Genomic DNA, 16,983 nt, shown 5'->3' with positions numbered 1-16,983 from the left:
GAGCTAGATTTATTAGTAACACATCAGTGGGAAAGACAGGAGGGAGGAGTGGATCCCCCAAGAAAGCAGTCAGTGTGCATACAAATAAAGGAGAAAAGAGTGATGGGGTGACAAAAGGTGGGGGAAAAAGTAAGATTTCAATGGAAATCCTACATAGACGAAAAGTAGAGAGGATCCAGTCAAGAGAGCAGAGGAAGGCGGGAAGAGGCATCAGCTTCTCCCACACAACAAGCTCCTACCGTCTGTTGCAGGTCTGGGATTCCAATGCGGATCACGACGGTGTTGCCCGTCGGCTCCTCCATGGATGCTGTCGCTCCGTGGCTCCGTGGCTCTGCGCAGGGATGAAAAGCCTTAACAGCAGCGACGGGAACGCAGACGCCGCTGTCCTCTTCCAGGGAGCTGCCGCTGTCAGTGCTGACTCCCTGGCTGCCGTTTGCGGTGTGTGTGTAAGTGTGTATGTGTGTGTGTGAGTGTGTGTGCTGCTGTTGCTGCTCCTGCCGTGGAGGGCTGGGTGGCTCATGTTTGCCGGCTGCCGGGCGCAGAGGCATGCTCTATGTTAGGGACTTAGACTCGTGGCTCTCTCTCCTCATACACTCGCACACACACACACACACACTCTCTCTCTCTCTCTCTCACACACACACACACACACCCTGCTGATTCTCACTCACACTGAACACACACACCTCTTGCCGCATGCATCTCTCGCCTGGGAAACAAAAAGAGGGAGGGAGAGAGAAGCAGGGGAGGGTGAGGGAGGCAACAGACAGGAGATGGAAGGTAAAAACACAAAAGAGATCATAAGTGCACAACCAGCGAAGTAAGAACATGTGAATGATTACAGCCATGCTAAAAACATACAATGAACATGTTTCATCACGTGCAATGCAACTTGCCAACAATGGGAACGCAAACATGATGGTGACAACATGCTACTCTACAACAAGCAGGACAGCTACACAAATGCATTTGCTCCAGTGTGCATATTGTGGCATTAGGATGAGGGAGGGGAGGACGGAGGGGGGTGTTTGTTCAGATCAATGCTGGCCAGAATGTGACCATCATACTCGGCTTTATCTATCTGAGGAGGCGTGTCTCATCAAACACTGACACATAGTGCAAACAATGTTAACATTTTTCAGGGTTTTTTCATCAAAGAGGTCATTATTACTGCCTCTGCCCAACACAAATTCCAACCGGATCCCATGACTGGGAGGCAAACGTGCTAACCACTTTCTCCCCATGCTGCCAATTTTTACAATGAGAAAATGCATACTATACAATACATTTTATACCATTGGAAAGCCTGTTTATTTGCCTTTTAAATGATTCCCCATATGTGAGTAACATACCAAGAGATATCAAAGTTAAAATGATATACTGCAACCAGTGGTAATCCTATACTTCCACAGCGAGGGACTAAAGTCCATTCACCAAAATGACAACACTCATGCCACAGAGTGGTGTTTATCAGAAACTACCTCCAAAATTTAATGGAGCAGCTTGATATCAAGCCAGTTGAACACAACACACCTATAATGGGTGACTTGCAATGACTCCTGGTTGAAGAGTGGACTGCCACCCCACAGCAGTGAGGGCCCAGGCCTCCACACGCCACTAACTAGTTCTTAAAAAATGAAAATGCACAGTTCTCAATGTCAGGTTTCTTTGTTGTTGCAGATAATATTTGGATCACCCAATCCACCAAGGAAACACCAAACGCAAGTCAATAGCAACGGAAATTTGGAATGAGCCTGCCTGTTGCTTACCTCTGTATCGTTTTAAACTTTGGTCATCAAATTACATCACCACGGTTACACAGAATGTTACCAAATATAGGGCTCTTATCTACCTATCCAGTGATATAGCATGCGTGGGGGTTCTTCACACAGCATCGCAAGAAGGGTGGCCGTTTTCAACTTGCATCCATCCATTTTCTATTCCGCTTCACGAGGGTTGCAGGTATGCTGGAATCTATCGCAGCTGACATCGAGCCTGCCCGCCAGCAATCGCAGTTATTCAAATGGTATGAAGGGTGGCAGTTTTCATCTTTGGTCGTCAATTACATGGTCTTGGTTATGCAAAAAGTCACTAAATATGAATAAGGATGGTGCCTCCATTGGGACGTTCATTCATTAATTTTCTATGCCGCTTGTCCTCACTAGGGGTATGTTGGGGGCCTTTCCCAGATGACTTCAGGCAAGAGGCGGGGTACACTCTGGACTGCTCGCCAGCCAATAGCAGGGTACATATAGACAACCATTCGCACTCACATTCATACCAATTAACTTAACATGCATATTTTTAGATTGTGGAAAGAAGCCGGAATACCCGGAGATAACCCACGCATGGGGAGAACATGCAAATTCCACACAGAGCTGCCCCAACAGAGATTCGAATTGAGATCCTCCAGCTCTCCTGACTGTGTGGCCAATATGCTAACTACAAGGTCACCATGCGGCCGATCTGGACCTTCCATCCATCCATCTTCTATGCTGCTTATTCTCACTAGGGTCGCGGGTATGCTGGAGCCTATCCCAGCTGACTTTGGGCGAGAGGCGGGGTACACCCTGCTAATCGCACGGCACATATAGACAAACAACCATTCACACTCACATTCACACCCATGGGCAATTTAGAGTCGCCAATTAACCTAACATGCATGTTTTTGGAATGTGGGGGAAACCGGAGTACCCGGGAAAAAACCCACGCACGCACGGGGAGAACACGGAATGTTGCACAACTATTAATAGCACACTTCCCCCCACTGAGACCTATCCGTTGATACAATATGTTGGGGTTCTCTGCACGGTTTGTCTTGCATTAGTTGTGTCAGAATAAGATGTAAGAAGAAAATAGCTAAGTATGATGAATAATAGGATGGGCTGCGCTTTACTGGCAGGCCAATAATAAGCTGTTTGGCATAAGTAGCGCTAGAGGCATGGGGCTCCAAGAAAAGCTAAGTCAATGTTGCCATAGCAGCAGTTTTATCAGGGCCGTCCATAAACAAACAGCACTTACAAACTTTCAGTGATGGAAAAGGGCTTTACCCCCAAACAATTTATATTTTGGACCTTCTCATCATTTGCTATGTTTAGTTTAGGAGCTCCACAAATTGTGTTAAAACTTGATTAACATACAGGTATATCATCAAACAAGCGTCCCATGTTGACAGTGCTAACTTTTTGTCATTATTTGAAATACATGCTTAGGGTCATGCCGTTTCATTATCTGGAACCATCCAGTGAATTCCAATGACACCAATGGGAGCACTCATCAGAAGAGATCAGGACATGAACTCTGCGCCGTGTAAAATTAATACTTTAGGGCTTGACTATTACTTGTTACATAGCCAGTTGAACAAGTGAGCTTCTGATGGGAGGAAAATGGGCCATAAAACATTTCTGGCAGGTCGCTAAATTATTAAGCGTGATCTTAAGTTAGTGCTATGCGCCGAAGTATTCCTCGGCTGCTCAAACTGACCCTGCAGCCTCCAGACAGGAACTCTGTGATTGGTTAGAATTTTAAACATGCAGATCAACACCGAAGTGATGCATCAGCTGCTACACAACATACAAAGAGGTACAATACATCAGCAAGTCATTTTCGACACCATTGCTTTCAGGAATATGCAAATGACGAAGCAATCATTAGACAGAAGTGATCATTTGCACCAAAGTCTGCGAATCCAATGGGTGAATTTTTCTCTATATTTTGTAAAAAAAAAAAATCTGAACCATTTTAGAGAAACAGGTTGTAGCTGACAAAACAGAGAATTGGTTGTGCAGTGTGGAAATCACTGGTTCAGTATATTACCTACACACTAAAGTACTCTTATAAGACAAAACATGTCCCTGTCAACATGTCAAAATAGGACCTTGAAAAAAAAAAAACATTGCTACAGTCCATCAGAGCCATTTGCTGCGATTTAATGGACAACAGAGTCCAGAAACTACCATCTTCTTCTGTGTGATCGCAAGACATTTAAAACACTATATCAGCTATTTGAAACCATAGTTGAAACCTCCATTCTTACAATTTAAAAAATTTGTGGCTCCAACAGTTGCATTCGTCTTTCAAATGAAATACTACATCTGTCATATCTTACATGTTTACCTTACCAAATGGTTCATATTGTCATAAATGAAAACAAGCAATATTCAAGATTCAAGAGTTTTATTGTAATATGCATAGTAAAACAGGCAGTTCTACTATGCAATGAAATTCTTATTCTGTTCATTCTCCCAAGAAAAGAAAGAAAACACAAGAAAAAGAATAAGAACATAAGAAACATAAATACCAATAAATTAAGCAACAACAACAACAGAAGAGACATTAATACAGATAAATAATACAAATAAATGAGTAAATAAATAAGTAAATAAATAAATAGTGCTATGAGTGTGTCCGTGTGTTGCGTGCGGCGTGTGTGAGTGCTTCGTTGAGAAGCCTGATGGCCTGTGGGTAAAAGCTGTTTGCCAGTCTTGTGGTCCTGGACTTCAAACTCCTGTAGCGTCTGCCTGACGGTAGGAGTGTGAATAATGAGTGTTGTGGATGTGTGCTGTCCTTGATGAGGTTGTTTGTTCTGCGTAGGACTCTAGTTTTATAAATGTCTTGCAGTGAGGGGAGGGCTGCCCCAACAATGTTCTGTGAGGTCTTGATCACCCGCTGGAGTGCCTTCCTATCACGTGTTGTACAGTTACCGTACCAAACAGTGATGGAGGCGGTAAGGACACTTTCGATGGTGCATCAGTAGAAGCAACTCAGGATTTTGGTGGACATGCCAAATTTCCTCAGTCTTCTCAGGAAGTACAGTCTCCTTTGGGACTTCTTCATAATTTGTTGGGTGTTGTGAGACCAGGTGAGGTCCTCGCTGATGTATGTGCCAAGGAACTTGAAGGTTTTCACCCTCTCCACCTCAGTCTCATCAATAAACAGGGGTTTATGCGGCTCCTTTTCCCTTGTTCTTGGGTCAATGATCATCTCTTTAGTCTTATCTGTATTGAGAAGGAGATTGTTAACATGACACCAAGCTATGAGGTCCGCCACCTCTCTTCTGTATGACGTTTCAACACCACCAGTGATCAGGCCGATGACTGTAGTGTCATCCGTAAATTTAATGATGCCTGTGTTGTTCTGGGAGGCCACGCAATCATAGGAGAAGAGCGTGTACAGGAGCGGACTCAGCACACACCCCTGTGGGGTCCCAGTGCTGACAATTCTAGAGCTGGATGTGCGATTGTGGACTCTGACTGACTGGGGCCTGCCTGTTAGAAAGTTAAACACCCAGTTACAGAGGGAGGGTGACAGACCAAGTGTGAGGAGCTTATTTGTGAGTTTGTGGGGGCTGACTGTGATGAATGCAGAGCTATAGTCTATAAATAGCATTCTGACATATGTGTCCTGGCCCTGTAGGTGAGAAAGGGCTGTGTGGATGGCAGTGTTGACTGCATCATCCGTGGCCCGGTTCTGGCGATATGCAAACTGTAGAGGGTCCACAGTTGCTGGGATGCTCTTTTTGATGTGGGTCATGACTATTCTTTCAAAGCACTTCATAACAATAGGAGTGAGTGCTATAGGGCGATAGTCATTCAAGCAGGTCACGTTGCTCTTTTTGGGTACGGGCACTATGGTGGTGGACTTAAAGCAGGTCGGTACAGAGGCTTGTGCAAGCGACAGGTTAAATATGTCAGCAAGCACATCAGCTAGCTCTGATGAGCAAACCCGAAGTGCACGTCCTGAGATGTTGTCTGGGTCTGCTGCTTTCGTGGGTTTGTTTTGTTCAGAACCCTGCGCACATCATCTGATGTCACCATGAGAGGTGAGTCCTGTGTGCTCCCCAAGTCCAGCCACCCTCTCTGCTCATCAGGAGTTTGGGTGTCAAAGCGGGCGTAGAACTCATTCAGCTCATCAGGAAGTGTGGTTTGGCTGGACGTGGCTACGCTACTCCGCTGTCAATAGTCTGTGATGTGCTGTAGCCCCGCCCACATGCACCGAGGGTCTGAGGTGGAATAGTAGCCCTCCAGCTTCTGTCTGTACTGTCTTTTGGCCTCTCGTATGGACCTCCTCAGGTCATATCTGGCCTTTTTGTAGTCATCAGCGGTGCCCATGACAAATGCAGTCGAACGAGCACGTAGCTTAGCCCTTACATCACAGTTCATCCACTGTTTTTGGTTAGGGTATTTTCTGTAATACTTGGTGGTGGTAACAGTCTCCATACATGTGCTAATGTAGCCAGTAACAGCAGATGCGTATTCATCCAAATCAACAGTACAATCTTCCCTCCCCGCTGCAGTTTTAAACACATCCCAGTTTGTTATACATGTATGTTCCCAATATTTTACAGATGTTGGAGTAACACATGCTCCCAATGACAGGAGGGTTCTGCTGTTTAAGGACCAACTGCAAAGACACTAGTCAAAGATCCTCTAGATCAGGGGTTCCCAACAACAGCAGTGAAATAATGAAAACACTTAAAAAATAAAATAATTTGGTAAATAACTGGGGATGTCCGATACTATCGGCCACCGATTTGGCATAAAAAACGTGACATCAGCCAACATATTGTATCGTTTTTTTTCCCTACAATAAAAGCCGAAACGGAGCTTTTAGCACCAAGCTCGCGAATTTGCTACGATTCCACACTCTAGTCTTACTTGCGGTATTTTTTAAAGAAAAAGCTAAAAAAAAACATCACACAGCAACGTAATAGGTAGATAACAACAGACAAGACACTACCAATGCAGAATAACCAACAACTATGTGAGCTCTAAACATGTAAGTTAGCGGCTACTTACAACAACAGTACAGCAAAGCACGCTGGGAAACCGGAAGCTACGCTGTCAAAACCAACCAACCATCAAACCTGTCTAGGCGGCCACCTGTATATAACGGCCACCTGCCTGTAGCGGCCACTGACTTTACATCCACGCCAACATCCACACACTTCCCAACTCTCTCGACACTCGCAGCTAGCACTCAGCCTAGCTCTCCTGCTCGTGACGTCGCACTGTCACTTCCCGATGAACTAAAGCTGTAATGACACTCTGCCGTATATATAGTAGCACAGCTTTGTTCTGTGGGTGGTGTAGAATAACAAGCCTAGTTATATTTTACAACTTTTATCCGCAGTCCCACAGTGCCCTCTACTGGTCAACATGTAACAGTATAATTATGTGCAAACACAACAAGCTTCTAATCACAGACATGACATGCGCACAAATTCAAAATGGCCGCCAACCTGTCTAACGGCCACCTTCCTATAGCGGCCACTTTTGCCGTTTCCCTTTAGTGGCCGCTATAGACAGGTTTGACTGTACGTAGACACCACTTCGCTGAGCCACACGTCAGCGTCGCCGCCATATTGGATGTGGCAAGGCTGTGCTGTAAGTGAATACAAGGAAATGTACTTCAAAAAACGCCTTTCTACAAAAAAATTTAAGTTAATGCCTCTCGTTTCTACATTCACACACGCACTAATATACTTGGGAAACAGTTAGGCGCCAAAATTTATGTATTTGATCTTCTCAGATGGCTAAGATAAGAATTTTATTGATCAACACAGTAGTCATTCACATTACATCAGCTATAGAGCAGCCGAAAAACCATACACAGTATATATACAGTATACATATACCGGTATATATATATACATATATAGTAGTTTTAATGCAATAAAATAAGAATATAAAATAAGAACATGAAAGTGATCAAAATAAAAAACATCAAATATAAGTATGTATTTTACACAATACGCCTTTAACTAAAAATAAATTAAATATTTCCCAAAATAACATAAACCAAGGCACAATTAACACAAATGTATTCTTCCATAAAATATGTAATACTTTAATTATCTACTCAGAGATGGGTGGAGTAGCCAACAAAACAACTGTACTCATTTCAGAGTATTGTTACTTTACAACAATTTTACCTTTAAAGATATGTTACACATATCGATATCGGTATCGGTTGATATCGGAATTGAGAGTTTGACAATATCAGTTTTCGGCAAAAAGCCGACAAACATCCCTATAAATAACTACATAAAATTGCATGCAAATACATACCAATTTTGAAAATAAAGACAATTATTTTACTGGAAGAATAATATACAGTTAGAAATTCCACAGTTTTTCCCTATTTATGTTGTTCTTTTTCATTGTGTTTCGGCGCAAGGTGACTTTGTTCAACAGTCCTTGAACGCACCATAGTTATGTGTGCGTGTGCTAACTTTCTCCGCTGCACATATATACTGACATTTTTCCTCATTCTTTTTTCACCTCTTCCTTGTTTTTAATTGTTCCCAAATGCTGATGCTGTGTGTGCATGCATAAAGGTAAACTTTGATGACGCTATTATGTCTGTTTTGGGCGGTAATGTGAATGTTTGTTCGGTGCACAACCTCAAGTTAATTAATGCTCGCACACTGCTGTTACCCACACGCCAAACAATGATGTTACGTTATAATCTCTCTGAAAAACAAACTCCAGTGTCAACTCTGTAGTCATTTTGTGCTTTTAATTTGATGTTGTGCCTATGTGTGCAAGAGGATATGGTAAACCTCACTTCCTGACACAAAAGTTGTGCTAGACTTCAAGTTGACAGCTTGGGCTGTTGGCTTGATGGCTAGTGCTCTTGACTCTCCCGTGGTGGACCCTGGTTTGATCCGTGGGTGTGTGCACGGACAGACCAGACAGATTACATTTGTTTTATCCACAACACAGTACATAATAAATAAATAGCATTACATCACCATCATTGGTCTAGTGGTTAGCATGTTGGCCAACACAGCAACAGCCTGGAAATCGGGAAGATCTGGGTTCGATTCTCCCCTGCGCATTTCTGTGTGGAGTTTGCATGTTCTCCCCGTGTGTGCGTATGTTTTCTCCGGGTACTCCGGTTTCCTCCCACATCCAAAAACATGCCTGTTAGGTTAATTGGTGACTCTAAATTGTCCACAAGTATGAATGTGAGTGTGAATGGTTGTTTGTCTATATGTGCCCTGCGATTGGCTGGCGACCAGTCCAGGGTGTACCCCGCCTGTCGCCTGAAGTCAGCTGGGATAGGCACGAGCACCCCACCCCCAGCACCCCCCAGACCCTAAAAGAGGAGAAGCGGTATAGAAAATGGATGGCTGGACATCACCATCATGTTCATGTGCTAAATGAATCAATGCACTGTGTCAGTGTCAATAATTATTAGACTATACTATTAGACTATCGCCTCAATTTTCCTTGTTTTTTGGTTGGTCCGTCTTTTTGGTTATAACATATACATATAACATATAGATGAAAGCTTATTTTCCCTGCAACATACAGTTGAGATTTAAAATTATTATGCACTATGCAGAATGTAGAATAAGAACAGGGCATGCATCCTAATGCATTACCAAATCACTGTACCAGTAGAGGGCTGGAGCCTGCCACATCCTAAGGCCAGAATGCATTACTTTTGTATTCATCATTTTGGTTTTTGAGTTGTGCATATAAATAATACTATAAGAAGAAATAAGAAGCCTTGACTACCCAAAACTCAAAAATTGTGAGCCAGCCTGTTAATAAGCATTAATTCACTGGATGGCTTATTTCATCTGACTTGCATCATCATCATCAAGGAAAAACTATGGGGGCATCAACACTTCAGATCCAAAAGGAAGGGGGAGTAGATCTCTTTGACGCCACGATTTTTATCCGTATTTAGACAATAACGACAGTGCATGTCAGTTATATTTCCTCATCCTTAATTTGCATGACAAAAGCTGTTAAAAAAATAAAATGCAACTGTCTTATGGATGACAGTGAATTCATGTGAAAAATATTATCAACCTTCAAGGCAAAACCTGGTGGGACACAAAAATATGATCATTCTAGGGTGCAATTCCCCAGCCCATTTGCTTGTCCCATCACTTCTTTTCTGCTGCATTACTGCAATTTTTCAGAATTTAGTGGATTACTTCCAGTCTTCTTGGGAGGCGGTTATTTCTTTGGCAACTGGAATTAATTACTTGTGAGAGGAGCAATTGCAGTCAAGAAATCACATGACATGAAATGACAATGAGTGTGAACGTGCTGTGGGTTTGACTTTTGAATTATTTTGTGTCAACTGTATTGACACGGTCAAGCCTCGGCATTCGAACGCCCCAGTTTTTTGTATTATTTGGCTTTTGACACAAATTTGGCCAAGTTTTTGTACACTATCTCGGTTATTGTACAAAATTGCAAGTAAAAACGTAGTTGGTTGCCCTGTACGTATCATTCTGCGGAATCGAGCACCCAAACATAGCACCCTAGGTGTTACTGTCAGTGCATTTTTTTAATTGACTGTGACTGCTAGGTAATGAAAGTTGCAAGTGCCAACTAATTGAAAAAGTAGGAGAGAAAAACAATCGATTTCAAGAAAGTATGAAGATGGCATCCCCTACCGTCCTCATCATCTTCACCAACAAGACTTTTCAATAGAAGAAAAAAAACATCTGAAATGTTCATTTGTCCATTTTATTCATCATTTATAATTACTTCACACTGTTTTCTGCATGTAAAGCAATAATTATTTTCTATAAGATGTATTTTTTGTTGACGTGTCTGGAATGGATTCATTTCTTATGGGAAAAATAGCTTCCGTTTTCCTATTTTTCATTTTTACGTTGGATTCTAAAAACACAATTAAACAAGAAAATTACAAAGAAAAAACAGAAAAATAACAAAAAGCCGTAATGTAATGAGAAAAAGTTGAAATGTTAAAATCAATACACTAATAATAATATGCTTTTTCACCAACACAACAAAGCTGACATATGCAGGCTGTTTTTATTTTTTCATTTTAGCATATCTACATTAATGGCACAAGAATTGCACAGATGGGCTCCATTTCCTTGATCATATATGGGAAATATTAACTATTACTGTATTGATCCGCCTATAAGATGACCCTGAGCTAACCCGAATCACTTAACAGTGCCAATCACTCTGACATTTGTTTATCTTTTTACAAGCGCTGCAAACACACATACAGTTCATGAACAGCAAACATGGTGCACAGCATTATGAAAAAAAATTAAAACTAGTCTTAATTGGCTGGTAGGTTGATGAAATTCTCTCTGGAGAGCCCCATTGATTATTAATAGTCACACTGCATCAAAGAGCCAGATGCCATTCAGCAGCAGCAGCACAAAGATCAATAGCTGTACTCTACTGTACATCCACAAGTTTTTATGGTCACAGGATTTGCTCATAAAACACAACGATATTTTTTGGTGTGTGATGTGTACCCTTCGTTATGCTTGCTGAGAATGTGCCACACACACGTGCGCACAAACACACGATGTCTCCCATGTGAAAATGTGTGCTTCTGCTACTATGGCGACTGCAGAGTATTGATTTCAAAAGCTTTTAGTGCAATTTTGCATATGCCGGCCGTGGGTATTCCGAATGGGTCAGACTGGGTTTACGGAGTACTATAGTACTATATCTGAGTAATCTGTATGCTTGTTGAGTGTGTGTGTTGAAGACTATATATCAGGTATAATTGCACCGTTTTTCAGATTAAAAAAACAGCAGTGGTGCACCTGCTTCAGTTGTTTCTGATACCTACTGAATTACTGAAATATACAGCCACTGGCCACAACATTAGGTACACCTGCACAAGCCCACATGATTGCTTGCTAGGATTGGGCGCTACAATCCCATGATAACAGGCTTAGCTATGATGTTGGGGATGTTCTTCAGGGGTTGGCCTTTTAACATCTCATTTCAGACCTTGTCGAACAGGGATGTCAAACTCGCAACCTTTTTGAAGACAAGTGCTGCAAAGCATGCTGGGAAGTCAGCAACACTCCCAGCGACAATAGCGATGCCCTGCTCCCAGAATGCCTTGCGGCACCTTTTTGTAAATAGTTGCTCAAAGTAAATGTTTAGCGTTAACATAGTGGTTGTTTATTATCCTCCACTGGTAGCTGTTGTTTTATGACACCATTGAGTCAGACTGTTATGTTGAGTAATGACATCCGGCAGTTTCTGAAGAATTCACAAGCTCATTACAAGTTGCATTTTGGCTAATGCTTGTCCAAATACCTATCAACTTCCTTTATGGCAGTGTCTTGGGAAGGGATTTTTTTTTTTAGCACTTATGGGCTACCATAGCTCATACTTGTGACAGCTTCAAGGGGTGTTTGTTGACAAGTTAGTCACTCGGTTGACGAGTGATTCCAGACTAAATACTTGATGCCGCCCAGCCTCACCCGGACTTTACGGCCAGTAGCCCCCAGGTCAGTTGCGTTTGAGACCCCTGTTCTAGAAGATGGATAAGGTCTGTGTCGGTGGTTCCCCACTCCTTTTTCTGGCACTATTTGAGCCACAGGATCAGAAGCTTTCAGCCGTCCATCTTCTTTTCTACTGCTAGCTGCAACTCAGTGGGCTTAGGACTCAGGTTCACTGGCGGATCTGTGGCTGGGTGTGCTTCATCTGGGGTTGTGATAACCTGTGGGCTGTGGTGAGCAACCTGCCACTGGGCTTCACGCAGCTGATTTGCACGATCACCAAGGAAGTAGTGGTCAATGTGAGGCCTTTGTACCGTCTTCTGATATAAAGCAAGCACTGGATGAATAATTCAGCCCTTTACAAAGATAATAATGCTCAGTTTGCATTAAAATGGTTAACAAATTGTGATTGCAATGGTTGTAAAACTGCACTGCATCATACTGGGGCAGGGGCGGACTCACCATTAGGCAAACACAGGCAATTGCCTAGGGCCCCGAGATTTCCAAGGACCCCCAAACATCTAATAAAAAAACGATTCTTGATGTTTTCATTGATTTAAAGCACATATTACTGTTTTAGTCTTAATTCACATGCGCGGTTAATTGGTTCCAGACTCGATCGCGAAAGTAGGATACAATAATAATAAATGGAATATTTTTGTAGAAAACCTGTTTACGATCTTCTAAATACGGTTTTTAACATTATTAGAGCCCTCAAGACGTGAAATAACACCCATATACTCACCTTTACACTCCTATTACCCAATATAGTAGATATAATCAGACAAAGTAAGACATATAAGACATAAATAAGATAACACTCACACGTTAGCAGTTGCTTGTTTCTGGACAGCGTACTTCCGCCTGGCGGCTTTAAATGGCTTTAAACTCATATTACCCAATAAAGTAGACAAAATAAGAGTAAATAAGTAAATGTCACAGTAAATGTGTGGTCCCTAGGGAACCTTAGTGACGAGTCTAGTGCCTAGTCTAGTGTCTAGTACTGACACCTAGTAGCCAATGTAGAATATCCATCCATTTTCTATGCCGCTTATCCTAATTAGGGTCGCGGGGGTATGCTGGAGCCTATCCCAGCTGACTTCGGGCGAGAGGTGGAGTACACCCTGGATATAGACAAACAATCATTCACACTCACATTCATACCTATGGACAATTTAGAGTCTCCAATTAACCTAACATGCATGTTTTTGGAATGCGGGAGGAAACCGGAGTACCCGGAGAAAACCCACGCACGCACGGGGAGAACATGCAAACTCCACACAGAAATGCCCAACGGAGATTCAAACCCAGGTCTTCCCGACCTCCTGACTGTGTGGCCAACATGTACGTGATATGTATTCTATGTGAATGTGAACTCTACGTGAATACTACATTCAAAAGTAGAATGTTTATTCTGCCTTGTATTTGTATTTTGGTCCATTTATTTCGTTAATTTAGTCATTTCATGCTTGAAAATAATTAATTTAGGCCAAGAATAAGCACAATTTTATTAAATGTGCTTTTTTAAACATTTTTACTAATAATAGGCCGTATTCAACCACAAAACAGCAATCATTTATTAATGAATTCATTTTTGAAAAATCCGCAATAGAGTAAGGGAGCGATATTGGAACCGCGATGTAGCGAGGAGCGACTTGTACTGCAGTTCTAGAGATGAAGCTGAGAGGGATGTTTTTCAACACAAAGATGCGAGTATTAAAGCGGTAAACTATATTCTTACCAATTACAGTAAAATCATTGAGATGATGCACTTGTTTGGTAATAATAAACCCCGGGGAGGATTTTAAGGATTTTATCTAGCTCAGGAAATAGGAGAATTTTCATATTTACACTTGTTAGTAGGTGATAAACATTAATATTTCAAATCGTTATAAACATGGCAATGTGACTGGCAACTTAAGCAGACAGATAACTGGAACACATTTCAAAAGCAGGAAAAATCTCATCTATTTTATGCTGCCCACACTGAAGACCTTGTGTTGAGGTGAGAATAATAATAATAATTATTATTATTATTAGAATTATTAATATTAGAATTATTGTAACATAACTTTCTCCACATTCCACCGTTTTTTGTCCGCTAACTCCTTCTTCATTTTTCAACCAATTCACACCATTCAAGCATCAAATCGTTCAGCTCGTTCGGGAATCCCATGCGACCATTTCATTTTTTTCCAAAAACTCCCAGATTTTCCAAAAATCCCCAAATTCCACAGAATGTTTCCAATTCAAAATGAATGGGCCATTTTTCAAACTTCCACCATTCGCACATTTCTCAACCCGTTCAAGCCATTCCACCATGAAAACATTCCACACATCCGGGGCTTCAATCTAACATTCCAAAAATTCCAACTTTTGCCAACATTCCCACTTTTCCTTTGCTCTTAATTACTGTAATTTCCTTTGATCTTAACTACTCAACTACTTCAACAGTTTTCAACCAATGCTAACAATTCCAACATCAAATCGTTCGGCACAATCCAGACATTAAGGCTACCGATAACATTTAACTTTCATTTAACCTGCAGTATAACATTTAACATACATCATACATATTTTGTCTTTCATGATGTCATAGTCTTGATTACTCTTATACATCAAATTGAATTTGTATTCCTTTTTTTGCTCATTTTTGTTTTTCCGCCACCTCATCAGGCTCGGGCATTCACACACAACGTCTTCAGACATTGCAATCATCTAGTTATTATTAGAATTTTGTCAGTGCAGTACAAGGATGTGGAGGGGCCCAAAGATCGGGTTTGCCTTGGGCACCCAAATGACTAAATACGCCCCTGACTGGGAGGTGTTTCTAATATTGTGTTCCTCACAATATTAAGTGCTGCTAAAAAACATGTTTGTATTGTTATTGTGGTATGAACACTGTATTAATTTACCATAAATGAATCTTGAGAAAAGTTGAGAAAATATGAAAACATAACTTTAAATCATAAAATGATAAAGTGCTGACATTTAAAGTCTCGATTAGTTGGCCACACAATATAACGTTGTGTCTATTGCTTTATTATATTGTGCCCTTGTGGACAAAGCACTAAAACAAGCACCAGCATTAATATTCGTCATATTTTATCCAAATTGTCTGCTCTTTTAGTAGGTCAGCACAATTGAAAGACATTTCAGCCAAGCTCATGTGGGAGCTTTTTAACATAAACAGAAGAAGCCGTGAAATCTGCATTGTCCCTTGATGTTTATTGCCTCTATGCCTGTCTAATGAATTACCAAATTCGCTTTAAAATGGAAGGGAGGTGGGCAAAAATAATAAGTATGTGTGTGCGCGAGAGAGAAAAAATGTGTTCCTGCAGGAATTGGGGTGTTGAATGGCTGTGACATTTGCTTTACAAGGTGTGGAGAAGCATGAAGCACACTGATGGTGCTGTGTGAAGAGTTATCACACTTACTCCAGGTTACTCCAAAGAGACTGATGCTCAGCCCCTTCACTTTCACTGTCTGTATGTGCTCCCTTTTTCTACCATCTCTCACTCCTTTGTGCGCTTTAATCTAAGCGCTTAGCTTGTCATCTCCTCCTCTTTGTTTCCGAGTACTTGAGGCAATAGAAATGTTTTTTTTCCCTGCGAACTGAGGAGGCTGTGGTGGTGATTCTGGCTCTTTGCCGTACATTAAACTGTATCCACGTTCACACACCTTTGTGGGGGCCTGAATTATTCACTTTGTTTTCACCGGGTCAGCGTGCAAAAGATGAGGTGAGTGGAGGGCTGCAGAGAGATCTGAGCTAAGGAGAGATGAAGTGCTAGCTACTAGATGACGCATGCAGCGTCAATCTATAGCGACTAGATGATTGATTAATAATTGAATAATAAGAGTCCTGTTTAATTGCATCTTGAAGCAGTTGAGTAGCGGTGGGCATTGAGTCACGATGGAAACTGGGACTGACATTGCAGTTTTCCTGGGTTCATTCACATTTTTTTATTTCGATTCCTAGACTCGATGCTCACATCACAAACATCCGCTAACACCAACGAAGAAGCCGGTGAACACCAATGAAGAAGGAGCCGGCAAGCGTCAACAAAGAAGAAACAGCTAAAAAGTTTGGCTTAACATGGTAACAATGAGTGCTCGGCTCAGTGCAACATTTGCAACAAACACAATGCTATCATGCAAAGGAGCGTCAACATGATTGAACACCTCTGGATTCATGGTATGGAAATAACAGAGTACCTCTCTTTGATGCGCTTCGTCGGACTTCATGGTCAGAATCGGGGAAGTCCAACAATAAATGACAACTGTCTCATGCCAATGTAACCGAGGGGATCGGGATGCCCGCTGATGAGGAAGTTTGGTGTAAATAAAGGATGGAAGTTACGGCTCTAGGAGGTAAGTTAATTCATGTGCACAGCTAGTCTTGTTTAGCAACAGTCAAGACACCTTTTTGACCCACACAACGCACTTCCGGCCTTCAAAATAAGAGCTCTGTTGGCTACATCCTGTTTACTTATAACAAAATAAGGGTGGCATAAAAAATAGCTTACACCAACATTTGAGGCAGCAAACAAGTATACTAGTGCTAAGTGATAACATCAGCCCGTGTGCTTTTCATGGACAAATCTTTTACAAGTTGTTTGATTGTGCATGTTTAAATGGCTGCAGCATCACACACACTCACTGACGCATAAACAACAGCATATATGGATTTTTTTTTCATTAGCTTTTGAAAAGTAAAGTGTACTCGT

General features: G+C 41.7%; 1 protein-coding gene across 22 annotated transcripts in view; it reads right to left on the bottom strand.

Moving 5' to 3' along the window:
• The window catches only part of shank3a (SH3 and multiple ankyrin repeat domains 3a), a 255,764-nt gene that overhangs the window by 179,759 nt on the left and 59,022 nt on the right, over positions 1–16,983 (bottom strand). For 17 of the 22 annotated variants that reach the window (XR_008570334.1, XM_054775512.1, XM_054775511.1 and 14 more), the window contains exon 2: positions 240–709. The exons of 1 other annotated variant lie outside the window; for it this stretch is intronic. Coding sequence is in view for 20 of the 21 variants with exons in the window: in XM_054775512.1 (XP_054631487.1) it covers positions 240–548 (309 nt within the window). In the remaining variant the exon portion in view is untranslated. The remainder of the gene's footprint in view (positions 1–239; positions 710–16,983) is intronic. 4 more of the 22 variants (XM_054775513.1, XM_054775514.1, XM_054775523.1 and 1 more) reach the window with 2 other exon arrangements.

Source organism: Dunckerocampus dactyliophorus, chromosome 5 (assembly GCF_027744805.1).
Source record: "Dunckerocampus dactyliophorus isolate RoL2022-P2 chromosome 5, RoL_Ddac_1.1, whole genome shotgun sequence".
NCBI classification, from domain to species: domain Eukaryota; kingdom Metazoa; phylum Chordata; class Actinopteri; order Syngnathiformes; family Syngnathidae; genus Dunckerocampus; species Dunckerocampus dactyliophorus.
The sequence above is the reverse complement of the archived record's forward strand: the minus strand, read 5'-3'. Positions and strand labels throughout refer to the sequence as shown.